Genomic DNA, 13,087 nt, shown 5'->3' with positions numbered 1-13,087 from the left:
GTTTGGTAAGCACTTATTTTTGTAGGCAGGCAGAGTGATTTATTTGGACACACTTTTGCTTGGACCAATAATGGATGTGCCCAAATTTTCTATCTTTACATCAATCGTTTATGAAGCAGGGGAGATGGTAAGCTATGAGTCCTATAAATGTAGTATTTCCAGGTTGTAATACATCCTTTCTTATGGAGATAATACATCTCATTTGAGGAATGTATTTCAGAATGATAATTCCAATAAAACATTTAGCGCTTCAAATATTCCATGTTCATTTGATTACAAGGACTGCCTGTAAAGTTGAAGCATGTTCATGTTTATGTTTGCTAGTGTATTTCTTTTACAAGTATAATAATTTTGTTTTTAATTAGATTTTGGATTTTAGTTCACTGTAAAATTGTTGTACATAAAATGTCAAAATTGTAAAGAGTTTGATGTTGTCCAATAAATAGGTGACTTGGCATTTTATGTTTTTAATTTATATCATTGGGGTACAAAACATGTAGATATTTACAGCATTTATTATTCCAAAAAACGAATGTGGCATAAATATTTCCATTCAATTAAAGCATTAACTGTGCCTAATTGAGCAAGTATATACTTTTAATCATTACCTGCATAGTAATTATATACACGTTTTCTCTTTTTTTATCACTGTATACTTACTTTTGCAACCCCCTGTATGTTCCTTCAGAATTGAAAATAATTATATCTTAGCTTGAACCCAGGACTATCTAGATGACAGTCCAGAGTGCATACAACATGATCACACAGCTTGTGTTCTGCAATGTCTTTAAAAAGTCTTTTTTTTTTTGGCATGGTTGTATCTTATAGGCCTAATTATTTTAATTTTGTAAAATATTTATAAATTTCTATTAGATATTTTTTAAATCTAAAAGTTTAATTTAATTTAAGTGATAATCATTGATGAAATGTATATTTCAAAAAGTAATACAAATATTAACACACAGCATCAGATTTTAACATTTATAATTTACATAAAAGTAATAGGGGTTTAAGAATCCTTTATATAAGTGTGAATTATTCCCTTGAGTAACTCCATAATGTTCCTTGAATGTGTTTCCACAAAAAAAACTTTGTGTCCTCTAAACATAATCAATGTTGTTTTTTTTTTCAAAAAAATGGTGGTTGATTTTGTCTAAAAACTGTTCATATAAAAGGTGATGGGGTGTAGGTCATGTCAGGTCACTAATAGGGAACCATCAAAGCTAAATTGCCAAAATGGCATGAAGTACTTATGTTCTCCACCTGAAGATGTCAATGGAGTCTGATATTTCTTGAGGGGTGGGGTTACATCAGTCTCATGAAGACATAATTATTTGTTACATGTTAGATATGTATAAAAGAAGGAAAAAAGCAGTTTTCATAAAACCTAGTTCAAAATATATAAAAATGCTCATAATAAAAAGATTTATGTTTTCTTTCTGAGAAGTTCTAGCAGCAAAACCCCCAGGGTCAAAATACTGGTGACAAAAAGCCCAAATAAATCATAATTGTTGATTATTAGGGATATGATTATATCTATTTTAAAGAAGGTATGCCAGCTAGTTATTTTTCATTTTCTTCATCATTTTGGCAACATCTGTTGTTAAGTCTTTTAGTGGATAGCTGAATAAATCTGATTAACTCTCCAGGTTTGAAGATTAGTATGACAATGGTTTCTAACAATTAGATGACAATTTAAACTATTCAATTTTAAAATTGTTATGGGCTTTCAATGAGGACTTTGAAATATGCATGTGGAGTTGATAATGGATTTTATCTGATCTTGGGAATGAACAAAGAGACTTACACAGTTGAGTTCTTCAGTTTTACAAATGAAAAAAGTTATTTACATTTCTCTCTGCAGAGTTGAAATTAATGGAATACCTAATGGAATATCTTACTAACTGATGTAAAGTGAGCAGTACATGTGTTTTTCATAGGAGAAGCAAAGCAGTTGGCAAATGAGTAAAAAGAAAATAGAAATAAATGAGGGTGAGGGTAAATAAGAACTAATGTGATCCTATAAAATCTTTCTTTAAACTGTTTTAAACCAATTCAAAAAGTAAACTGTTTATATAATTCTTATAAAATAATAGATAATAATAGATTAATATTTTTAACCTACACTAGTGCTTCTCCAGCTAGTTGCTAATGCTAAATGTATACTGTCATCAAACCAAATGTTTCTTGCTAAATCATACATGTAAATACCAGGAAATTCAGATTCTGGAAAGGTAAAAAAAAAATACTAATAACAGCCTAACATTTACTTAATGTAAACATCAATACGGACTAACTACTTGTAAAGCATAGTATTTAAAAAAATTTTTTTTTCAGTGTTTCTGTTAACACTGCAAGACAAAATTCAACTGAATCTCAAACCAAGTGATACACCATTCAGAATGTAGAATTTCTAGTTTCTAAAGCATAAAAAAAAATATTTTAATCAGTATAAACCAATACTAAAATCTACATTTAAATTATACAGTTCATAAAATACAGACACAAAATTAATAGGCATGTTTTCTCTAATCAGAATTACAAATGTAGCTTTAAAATTCTAATATAATCCTATAGCATTGAATACACATGTAGCCTACCTACTGGTTATGGTTGAATTTTTTTCTTTTTCGAAAAAATATAATTTACTACAGAAATTGATAGTTATACATTAAAACTTAATAGATGCTAACTCTACTACCAATAAACTGCTTCTAGCTAATTGAATGTGTTTTCTTCTTCTTCTAGCCAGCTTTTTGCTGCTGAGCTGTGAGCTCATTTGCAGACTGTGCCAAGGAAAAATAGTGTGCTGTGCTAGCATATGTTTTAAGTAACCTCTGACAATCACTCCAACTCCTGGCCATAACATGTGACCCAGATGGGGAAAAGCAAGCCACTTGGTGCCTAAACAAATACCAGTTAGCTATTCCCATTGTATTTGCATGCTAACATATGAGACAAATAACAGCAACTCTTTTTCCTCCACTAATTTCATAATCCTAATTCAGGTATCTAATTTCACAATCCAAAAGCTATTGTGATTTGCCCTGTTTTGCTATTCAAAAGCTAGAACAGCAGATGCTTATTGCTTATTACTCAAGATGATTCATCATAACCAGTGTCTAAGCTGCCCAAATTGACACCTCTTGTGACAATGATGACAGTCTTCCAGAGTCAAGTCTCTTCTAACTTCACTGGCAAAGTCCTGTGCCAACACCTAATCGCACACCTATAAAGGATAAGGATGAAACCAAAAGCAAACAAAAGCAAATAGGTGATTTTCCTACCAATAGTGTTCTGACTAGTGAGCTTTTGTTTTTCATCATCAAAGTTTCTTTTTATTAAATACTATTATTTATTAACTGATTCATGCCATACTTGAGTGCATGTCTTACATTTGTTCACTCTACAGTGCAAGTTTCTTGGGGAAATCAGATACAACCCAAGATCCTTGAGCAATTAATAAAAAATTGGTTAGCATAATCACTCAGTGCACAGTATCTTGTTAAAAAAAACTCAGTGTTCTGACCAGTGAGCTTTTGTTGCTTTCAGTGCACAGTATCTTGTTAAAAAAACAATAATGATGGTAACATAATCATTAGCATATTTTTTTACTTTTTTTTTCTTGCTATCAAAGCTTGCACAGATCAAAATTAATGCTACTACAAAAAATGCTACTTCTAGCAATTACAAATTTATACCATAGTTAAAGTCTCATCTTGGCCTGTATGACTTGTTTAGATTAGAATTGATGCTAACTCTTGTCAAAACACACAATTAGTGTAGTGAAAATAAAACATTAAAGAAAAAGAAAAAAAAATTCTTCCAAACAAACCTGGTGCATAGGATACTTGATCAACAACAACTTGCTTTTGTTTGGTTTTCCAGTCAATCTATAATGCAACAATATCACTTATTTTAAATGCTTTACAATAGTAGTACAGTGTTGGTTATTTAGGATTATTATCCAAATTTAAGCAGAGTTGCCAACCAATACACAAATACATGAAAGGTGATACAATTCAAAAATGAGTTTTAGTTTGATTTCACCTAGCTAATTTGGATTCAGGAAGCTGGAACAAATAAAGACAAAATACTTGAACTTCAAAGCTTAAGGAACAAATCCAGAGAAGAAATAGTAACTGCTAGGGTTATTTTCAAACAAAAATTTTAACAATGTGAACCTTGAAGAGTTAGGACAAGTCAAAATAAATGCTTTGACAAAGCTCATTACATTTCATGAAAGCATGTGTACAGGAAAATGATAACTTTCAAACTCTGGCATAAAAGCAATGAGAGATATACAATCACAGTGTGTACCATTATAGAGTGAAGGCACCTAAAGGCACCTAATCTAAAGTTAACATAAAATTAATCTTACTTTCAAAAGTCTGGCACATTGGTTATGTGCTCCACCTTCAGGCATGTCAAAGTAGATTAGTTTGGTCATATCAGGACTAAAACAAGGAAATCTAACAGCACGACCTACTTCACTCAAAATCTCTGTGGAAACATTGGTAGAATTTTTTTAATAATGCTGCCTTGTAAATTCATATTTCTAATGTAATTAAGAAATCTTTATTTATAAAACAATGAGTGCAGTTAAATGTTAATGTAATATTTCATTTCTACATAGCCACATTTACCATTCAAATTTCATTTCTACATGGCCACTATGTCGGGAATTCTAAATTATAAGGAACGAATTTATGTAAAAATGCTTTTGAAACACAAATTTGAAGGGTAATTTTATTAAATAATGAACTCAGTAGACTATATTTTGTATTTTCATGTGTCAAAGTAAAAAACTATCTGCGCAAAGTGTAGTTCTTAAAATTAGATCTAGATCCTTTCGATCTTTTCTCATGTCAACATGGCCTAAAATGATGAAGTTATAATGCTTTCATAGAGTTGGTCAACTTTTTTTTTTTTTTTGAGGGTCTTAAGTTTGTTTTAGGGCTACAATACATACACTATGGTCTATGCTAGTACCCAAGGAACATTTATGGTTTTGATTTCTATTTGGCACATACATACATACATATGTCTTACTTTCTACTTTATAATATAGATTCATGAATTCATGCATTCGTTTTACTTATAACATTATTATTTAATATTATTATCTTTAATTGTTTCAAATGCACTATAGGTGACTATATCAGCAATACGCAAGTTAAGACCCGCTGGTAGCGGGTAATATCTGTCTAGTATATACATATATTATAAAGTAGAAAGTAAGGCGTATGTATGTATGTGTGTGTGCGCACGCGTGCGTGCGTATGTATGTGCCGAATAGAAATCAAACCAATTGGTAAAAATATTCCTAATCACACAGATTTATTATTGTTAGTCTAGAATGTCTAGATCTATTAGAAATTTAATTAAATGACTGATCCAAACTAATTGATACAACTAAGCTTAATATTTTATATAATATAAAATATATAATACTTTGTTGTTGTTTTTTTTTCATATTGTTTATATTTTTCTTGTTATATTGTTCATTGCACATAAACTTAAGTTGAAAGCACCATTTTTATCATCTGATTTCAGTGTTTTCCTTTTTCACACCTACATTGCATTCATGATAGTAACAAATTTGTTGGTGATTGCGACATCTTCAGTGAATGTGTCTTTAATAACATTGTATGTAACTAAAGGAGACCTACACAATTGTATACTTTTAGAAAAGATATGGGTAATGATGAAATCAATTTTACTATATCAATTTTAGTTTAAAGAGATCTAAATGATATTATATGGTCTTCAGGGCATGCAAAGACCTTCTTTAAGGGAACAGTACCAGGAAAAAGAAGAAGAGGCAGACAGAAAAAGCGATGTGAAGACAACATAAAAGAATGAATGGGCCTGCCTTTAAAAGAGGTTCTATCCAGGTCAAAAGACAGAGGAATGAAGAAAGACAATAGACAAATCTTCCAAAAGACTAAGGGATAGGTGATGGTGAAGGCGGTGATAATTAGCATCTACTAGTAAGTAACTTACCATATGACTGTTTTTGAATGTCTAAAAAATAAAGCATGCTCCTAAATAAAATAAAAAGAATATATTTGTAACGTTAAAAAGAATATTAACACCTATAATTATGATATTTAAAAACTACCATTGAAATAAAAAAAGATTAAAAAGTGCAAGTTAATTTTTTTTTAAACAACATTTATATTAAGGAAAAATCCTTTGTGAAAATATTAAAACAATATTAATTACCAAATCCATTATAAAATTTTCTTTATAGTTGATTAATATACATACAGTCTTTGATATAATCTTTATATTAACATATCTGATATGAATGGCAATGTCTTTGATTCCAAAGATTAAGGATAACTGCAGTGTTTCACATCATTATGCAAACCCAGCTCATGCAACAAGTTTTTTTCCCACCGGCAATCTATTTAAGTTTTCTTTTCATCTTCAATGCCTGTCTGCAATAAGGACAAATGTGGGTCCCGCAGCTTTGTGAGAGCTCTCCAACTATCTCTTTCAGAGGCCATCTTCTGCCAGCTACTTTCCTCTATGCTAGTGAGAGAGAAATGGTGCCAAGAGAACAAAGACATTTGCAATGTATTCTAACCAGTGTATGCCCATTATGGAGTGAAGGTATCTTTGATGGAATTGTCCGGGGAGCCTTAAATGCTTTTGACATCTCAAGGCCATACTAAAGTGTGGTGAGAACCACTGCTTTATAAACGTTGATTTTTGTTGCTAGGTGAAGAGACCTATTCCCCCATACTCTTAGTTTGAGGCAACCAACAGCACTGTTGGCCTTTGCAAGATAGTTGTCTATTGCTTTGGACAGTGACACATAGTTGGACACTGTGCTGCCCATGTAAGTCAACAACATTAAGGAGATGGCCATTCACATTGATTTGTGATGCTCTGTTAGTTTCGATTGGGGAATTCTGATAATTGGACTTTCTTTTTATTTAGGTTGATGGACAGACCAAACAAGGCAGCAGCTTCAGCAAATTCATGGACAGGAAGTTGAAGCTCCTGTTCAGTGTGAGCAAGAAAGACCCAATACTGCACATAGAACAGCTAAGCAGCAATCATCTCTTTGATTTTTGTATGGAAGAGCAAGTGCTGTATGTTAAATATGTTGCCATAGGTGTGGAACCTGATGTAGATGCCCTCATGCAGGCATCCCATCATTTTATTTAGCATTGTTCCAAAGAATTTTGCAAAGAGTGTTGAAGCAAGCACACAAACCTGCTTCACACCAATCTCTATAGAGAAGTGAGCTGAAAGGTCACTTGTATCTGATTTGACCTTTTTGACCCTCATGCAGTGCTTCATAATAGTCATGAATCTTGGAGGGCATCTGAGCTGAGATAGAACCCTCCACATGCTATCAACTCACGGTGTCAAATGCTTTGGTGAGATTGATGAATGCAGCGTACAGGTCCAGGTTCTGTTCCCTGCATTTTACTTGTATTTTACTGACAGTAAGGTAATGCCACTGTAATTGCAGCAGTCTGATTTGTCACCTTTTTGTACAGGGATATGATGGTGGCATGTCAAAGTTCCCAGCACAAAGTGAAGAGGTCTGTTAATCTTTCTAAGAGAGCAGCACCACGCATTTTAAAAAGTTCTGCTGGAAGACTGTATGAGCCAGGCATTTTGTGTTTTTGAGCTTCCTAATTACTGTTTCAACCTCAACAATTTTCACTGTTTCATGTAGGAGACTCCTCAGACACAACCCTTTTGTCACTAAAAAAGCAAACTTAGTGCTCTGTCCACTGATTAAGTTGGACAATTTGGTTAGCAAGACGAGGCCATCAGAAGGCCATCAGAGGTCCATAGTCTGGTATGTTGGGCAGTAAGCAGAGCAGAGTGATTCAAAGATTGAGTGTGTCTCCTTGTCTCTTTGTTTTCAGAAAGCTCCAGCCACCAATTGTTTTTTAAATGGCAAATTTTGCCTGCAAAGCATTACACAAAACTCTAGAGGGATTTTTTTCAGTGCTGTTGGGATTTTGTGCTGACTTCTATACAAACCATGCCAAGTTTAACTTTTCCATCAAAACTCTAAAGAAAAAAAAGGCTACCTTCAGACAAGGAAGCAAAATGGTGGATGTACAGGTCAAGTTAAGAGCCAAGCTTAAGGGTGAGCTTAGAAAGCCCCAGGAAATTGACCCAGAGGCAAAATGGAACTAGATAAAACAAGACTTTCCAAGAATAAAAACGGCAAGAGCAGTGGGCTATCACAGCAGGTCAGACAGTCCTGGATATAATCTTCAGATTTAGTTATTTAATTTTGCTCTAGACATCTTTCAATTCCATTCACTAAATTCTCAACAAAAGGTTTATCTCCCCTTAGCTTACTACATTTTCTATAAAAACAAAAATAATTAATTACAACTAATTGATTAACAAATTGGTAATTAATCAAGCATAATCTTGTATGCAAAATTTGATGACAATTGGATAAGGACAAGTGGTTGAAAAATTGATTGCAAAAATCAAAACATACAAGAGTGAGTTAATATAAGTGTTGTAAAAAAAAAAAGGCAAAAGTTGGTGACAGTAATAGCATAAAGTCAGAATAAAATTAAGTTGCTACAAAAAATATAAATGTAATATTTTGCAAAATCAAACATTACAAAAGAAATTACCTTGTATGACACATAATGCTATAAAAGAGGATTTCAAAATACATCTATAATAATTCTACCTGAGAAAACCCTATGGAGGCATCTTGGTAGAACTTTGCTAACAGTTGTCTATGCTGGATACTTGGAATAAGGAGGCCAAAAAGATATCTACTGTCTACTTGTGGGAAAGAACCAAGCAGAAACCCATAACCCAAAAAATTAAAAAGTAGATAGGACACATTTACAAAACAAAACAAACCACCAAAGTTGCAAGGCAAGCAATTGACTGGAATCTGCATGGACAGACCAAAACAAACTAAATACCTTTAATTGTATTTACCTTCTTTGACAACAAAATTTCAGGCCCAGTTTGTAAGGCACATTTTTCCAGGCACATACAATTATGCCAGCTTCATCTGGTGACCAGATTGCCTTTAAAAATAAATTATTTTAGATATAATTATGCAATCAGAAGTTTAAATAAAATGTGTATTTAGTACTCTAAATTCTGGAATATTTATTACTGAGAGTAACCATTATTGGCATACATGACTGTTCAAATTTAGGAACAGTACAAAAAAATAAAAGAACAACAATGAACATAGAAAAACTAGTTCAAAGGTATTGAACAAAAAGCTGGCTTGCAAGTTTAAATGCAAGGGGAGGAAAATTCTTCAAAAATGTTTTCAGGTTATTTAAAATATTCCTAGTTTAAGGTTCTGACATTTTAAAAAAAGTTACTGAAAGGTAACACATTGAAACTGGTATAAAAGAAACTAATGAAAAAATGAAAGTCATCTTTTTATTTAATTCTAATTTTTTAAACATTAATAGTATAATTTTTACTTGATCAATATTCAAATAGTTAAAATTAAAAAGCAAATAAAACATTTTCTTGTCCCTTGAAAAAAAAAAGACATAAACTTTCCAATTGCATTGTTTCTGGCTCACTTTCTAGCTTCAACCCAATTGAGTTATAAGACTCAACTCTATCTCATTCGAGTCAGTCCTTTCTTTTCTCATTTAAAATAAGAGGTGTGTGGTTTCATATCTGTATTTCTTCTTCATAATTATTTTAAATATTTCAAACTTAGGTGCCCGGTTTGATGGTATTTACACCAATACTTAATACATCTGGGCTGTTACATCTTCCTAGCTCCTGTTACTTCTTTGTCTTACTGCTGTTGCTGCATCTTCCTACTTTCAGAACCCTGACCTTTATCCTAGCCTAACCCCCTAGATCCTGAGAGAACCCATTTTCAACTCTGTGACTGGAGGAATGCACTTATTGATCTAAATACACCCACTGAAACCAGGACTTTTAGATTTGCACCTCTGATGGAAATATTCAATTGTCACCTCCTCACCAATCATGAGGCCAAACCATTGCTCATATGTCTCACTACCTTTATCACAGAAAGGACAAAATGCCTGGGGAGTGCTCAGATACAGCCCACATCTTACTGGGCATACATTGTTTAAATTGAAGCCCAGGTCACCAATTGAGTCATCCCATAACTAAGATTCATGTTGACAGTTTTGAGAAGCCTGGTACCCATTTTCAACAGAAGGAATCATAACCATTGAGTGTCAACTGGACACTGGAAATAAGTGAACGAAACAATCAGATCACACCTCCAGCAGCAGTCATATGATAAATTCATCAATATTATTTTAATTTATTATTTTCCCCTGCTATTTACACTCTTCCCATTTTTTTACATTTTCATTCATTAAATCTTTTACTTATATGAAACTAAAGTAATTCTCCCTTGTATGTCATCCATGAGTCTGTTTCCCAATCCTTAGATTGGTCTATGATTCACTGTTAGAACCTCTACATCTAACAGACTTACTTACTTAGATCCTCCCGCGCCGTTCTGTGCACTGGGCAGCAATCTGCCTTCATAAAGATCTGTTACTGGCAATGTCTGCAGCCTCTTTCCACTAGGTTCCACTACTCTAAGGTCCTCCCTAAAAGTGTGGTGCCAAGTTATATGCAAACATCCCTGTATGTGCTTTCCTCATATTAACCTCCATGTCATTGCAATTCTCTATGCATAATTCATTCTCTTGGAGGACATGTCCCACAATCCTCAAGCGATGCGATGCTCAGTCACAACCACATGAAGTGGTCAAGTCCAAGTTCGGTATAAGAATTTCTTTGTTTGTGACACAATCTCTGTAACTCCTAATATCCTTCTTAGCCATTTTTGCTGAGCCACATTTAGCCTTTCTAGATTTTGGCAGATGACTTCCATGTCTCACATACATACCTTGCTGTTGGGATGACAGTTGTGTTAATAGGTTAATTTTTGTCTCAAGCCTAATAGCTTGACTTGTCCAAATAGGCCACAGCCTTTGCAGAATGGTCCTTGCCTTTCCTATTAGGCAAGCTACGTCATGATGGGCATCCCCATCGTTTGCTATGATACTGCCTAGGTATGTGAACTTATCCAACTCTTCAAGCTCTGACTCGCCAAGTCTGACAGGGGCACCCTTTGCCTTACATCCCACTTGCACAATTTTAGTTTTATCCAAGTTTAGGCGAAGGTTAATTTTGGGTGCCTCTCTATCTAGGCTCTCCGTTATTTCTTGTATTTATTTACTTGAAGACCCTTGTAGTGCAACATCATCAGCAAAGTCCAAGTCCATCATTCAAATCCGTTCATGCCATGGAATACCAAAGGCAGTCTGATTTATTGCTCTCATCACTATTTAGTGGATTTAGAAAGATACAGAGTGAGTTAATATAAGTGTTGTAAAAAAAAAAAGGCAAAAGTTTAATCCAGTTCTGTTTATTCTCTTTACTTTCAGATCTGCTTCCCTATAGGCTTCTGCTAAGCTGCAATCCTGTGTTGTATTTTTGTGGTCTCAACTACATTTGGGCATCTTTCTTCTCATTGCTCAATTTCCAAGTTCTGTCTTGTATCCACCATTCCTTGTATGAACCTCACAACCTTAGTCATGTTTTGGAAGGTATTTCAGCTGGAGTTTACATTAGCCACTGATAGGTAGTGGTCAGAGCTAATATCTATTCCTCTGAGGGTTCACGGGTTCAATAGTGATGACCTCCATTGCTTGTAAATGCAAATATAATCTTTCTTGATGAAGGTTTCTCCATTTGGTGATAGCCATGGATTTGTTTATGATTGAAGTATGAGTTTCCAATTGACAGGTTGATGGATGCGCAGAGAGAAAGCAAACACTCGCCATTTTCATTGATGTTATATGCAGAGACATATGTTCCCATTACATATTCAAAGATCTAGCAGGGCCATATATAATTAAATACACAATTAAATTCATTAAATCACACCATGTCACAGGGAGAATGATTATATTTATCACCTTCCACTAAATCTCCCAGCACATATAATAACATTTCTTTGGATCATCAATTCCTGATCCATACTCTAGATCTAGCCCTTTAAATGAAACTTCTCTAATACTCTCAAACTTCTTTGACCCCTCACTTGTTTCCCTCCTATAAAGACAAAATATCTTTGCTTGGCCTCAATCCTTCTTTGTCCCTCTTACACCTCAAACAAAAAATACATTTTAAAAACTCCCCCCCCCCCCCAAACCAACATATATAAACAGCTACTAAAACACCCCGACAATAGTTTGGCTCCTCAATTCTAGATCTAGATTTATATCTATATCTAGCCTTTAATAAAAAATTATCTGCATTGTCTTATAGAATAGTCATTGTCTTGGATAATGAAGTTTGTATATATACATTTTGACTAATATTTAATTACATTTTTAAATTAAAAAATATTATTATGTTAATGTTTAGATCAATCAAAAAAAATGATGGAGATCAACCCCTTTCTCTTTTTCAGTAACCTACACACATTTCTGTGAAATGAGAAAAAGATAAATATTTTGCCACTAACTATTGTTTTGCAACAGCCATTTATCTTAGTTTGACCAACTCTTCTTGATTGCCTGCCCTTTTACACCAGAGAATGCTCATTTCTTTTCTGCCTTGATTGCAAGGATAGTAAACAGCTACATTAGACAGAAAAATTAAAAATAAAACTATTTTGTGTTTTCTTCTTCATTTTATGGCCCTAATTATCTTTCTTATTACTTTGGTCTGGCAGGGTTTCATATATGTCACCAGTATGTCTAATTTTTTTTTTTTATAAAGTTGTTCACTCTTCACTCTTGTGGCAGTAAATATTAACATAAATGCAAAACATACCAAAAAGGATTACCTGACCAAAAGAGTCATCACTAGGAAGGTTGTTAAGAATATTGACTTCATTTCTTTGAACATCAAAAATACACAAGATAGGTTGAACACATTCAGTTAATTGTTCACCCCATGTCTCACTATATTCAAACTCATCTCCCTTAAACAAACACATTTAAAATGCATTCAATACAAATGAAACAACTAAGATTTCAATTTAAAATTAGTTTTGCTAATTACCATTAAAAAAAAATTACTTGATTCATTTTAG

At 33.3% G+C, this 13,087-nt stretch overlaps 1 protein-coding gene across 1 annotated transcript in view; it reads right to left on the bottom strand.

Annotated features, from left to right (window-relative positions):
* The window catches only part of LOC106054054 (acylamino-acid-releasing enzyme-like), a 68,694-nt gene that overhangs the window by 36,300 nt on the left and 19,307 nt on the right, over positions 1 to 13,087 (bottom strand). Inside the window, exons 7-12 of the mRNA XM_056025485.1 lie at positions 12,839 to 12,976; positions 8,953 to 9,044; positions 6,007 to 6,047; positions 4,382 to 4,503; positions 3,836 to 3,893; positions 2,126 to 2,226 (exon numbers count right to left, since the gene is read on the bottom strand). Of these exons, the coding sequence (XP_055881460.1) occupies positions 2,126 to 2,226; positions 3,836 to 3,893; positions 4,382 to 4,503; positions 6,007 to 6,047; positions 8,953 to 9,044; positions 12,839 to 12,976 (552 nt within the window). The remainder of the gene's footprint in view (positions 1 to 2,125; positions 2,227 to 3,835; positions 3,894 to 4,381; positions 4,504 to 6,006; positions 6,048 to 8,952; positions 9,045 to 12,838; positions 12,977 to 13,087) is intronic.

This window comes from Biomphalaria glabrata, chromosome 4 (genome assembly GCF_947242115.1).
Source record: "Biomphalaria glabrata chromosome 4, xgBioGlab47.1, whole genome shotgun sequence".
Classification (NCBI taxonomy): Eukaryota; Metazoa; Mollusca; class Gastropoda; family Planorbidae; genus Biomphalaria; species Biomphalaria glabrata.
The sequence above is the reverse complement of the archived record's forward strand: the minus strand, read 5'-3'. Positions and strand labels throughout refer to the sequence as shown.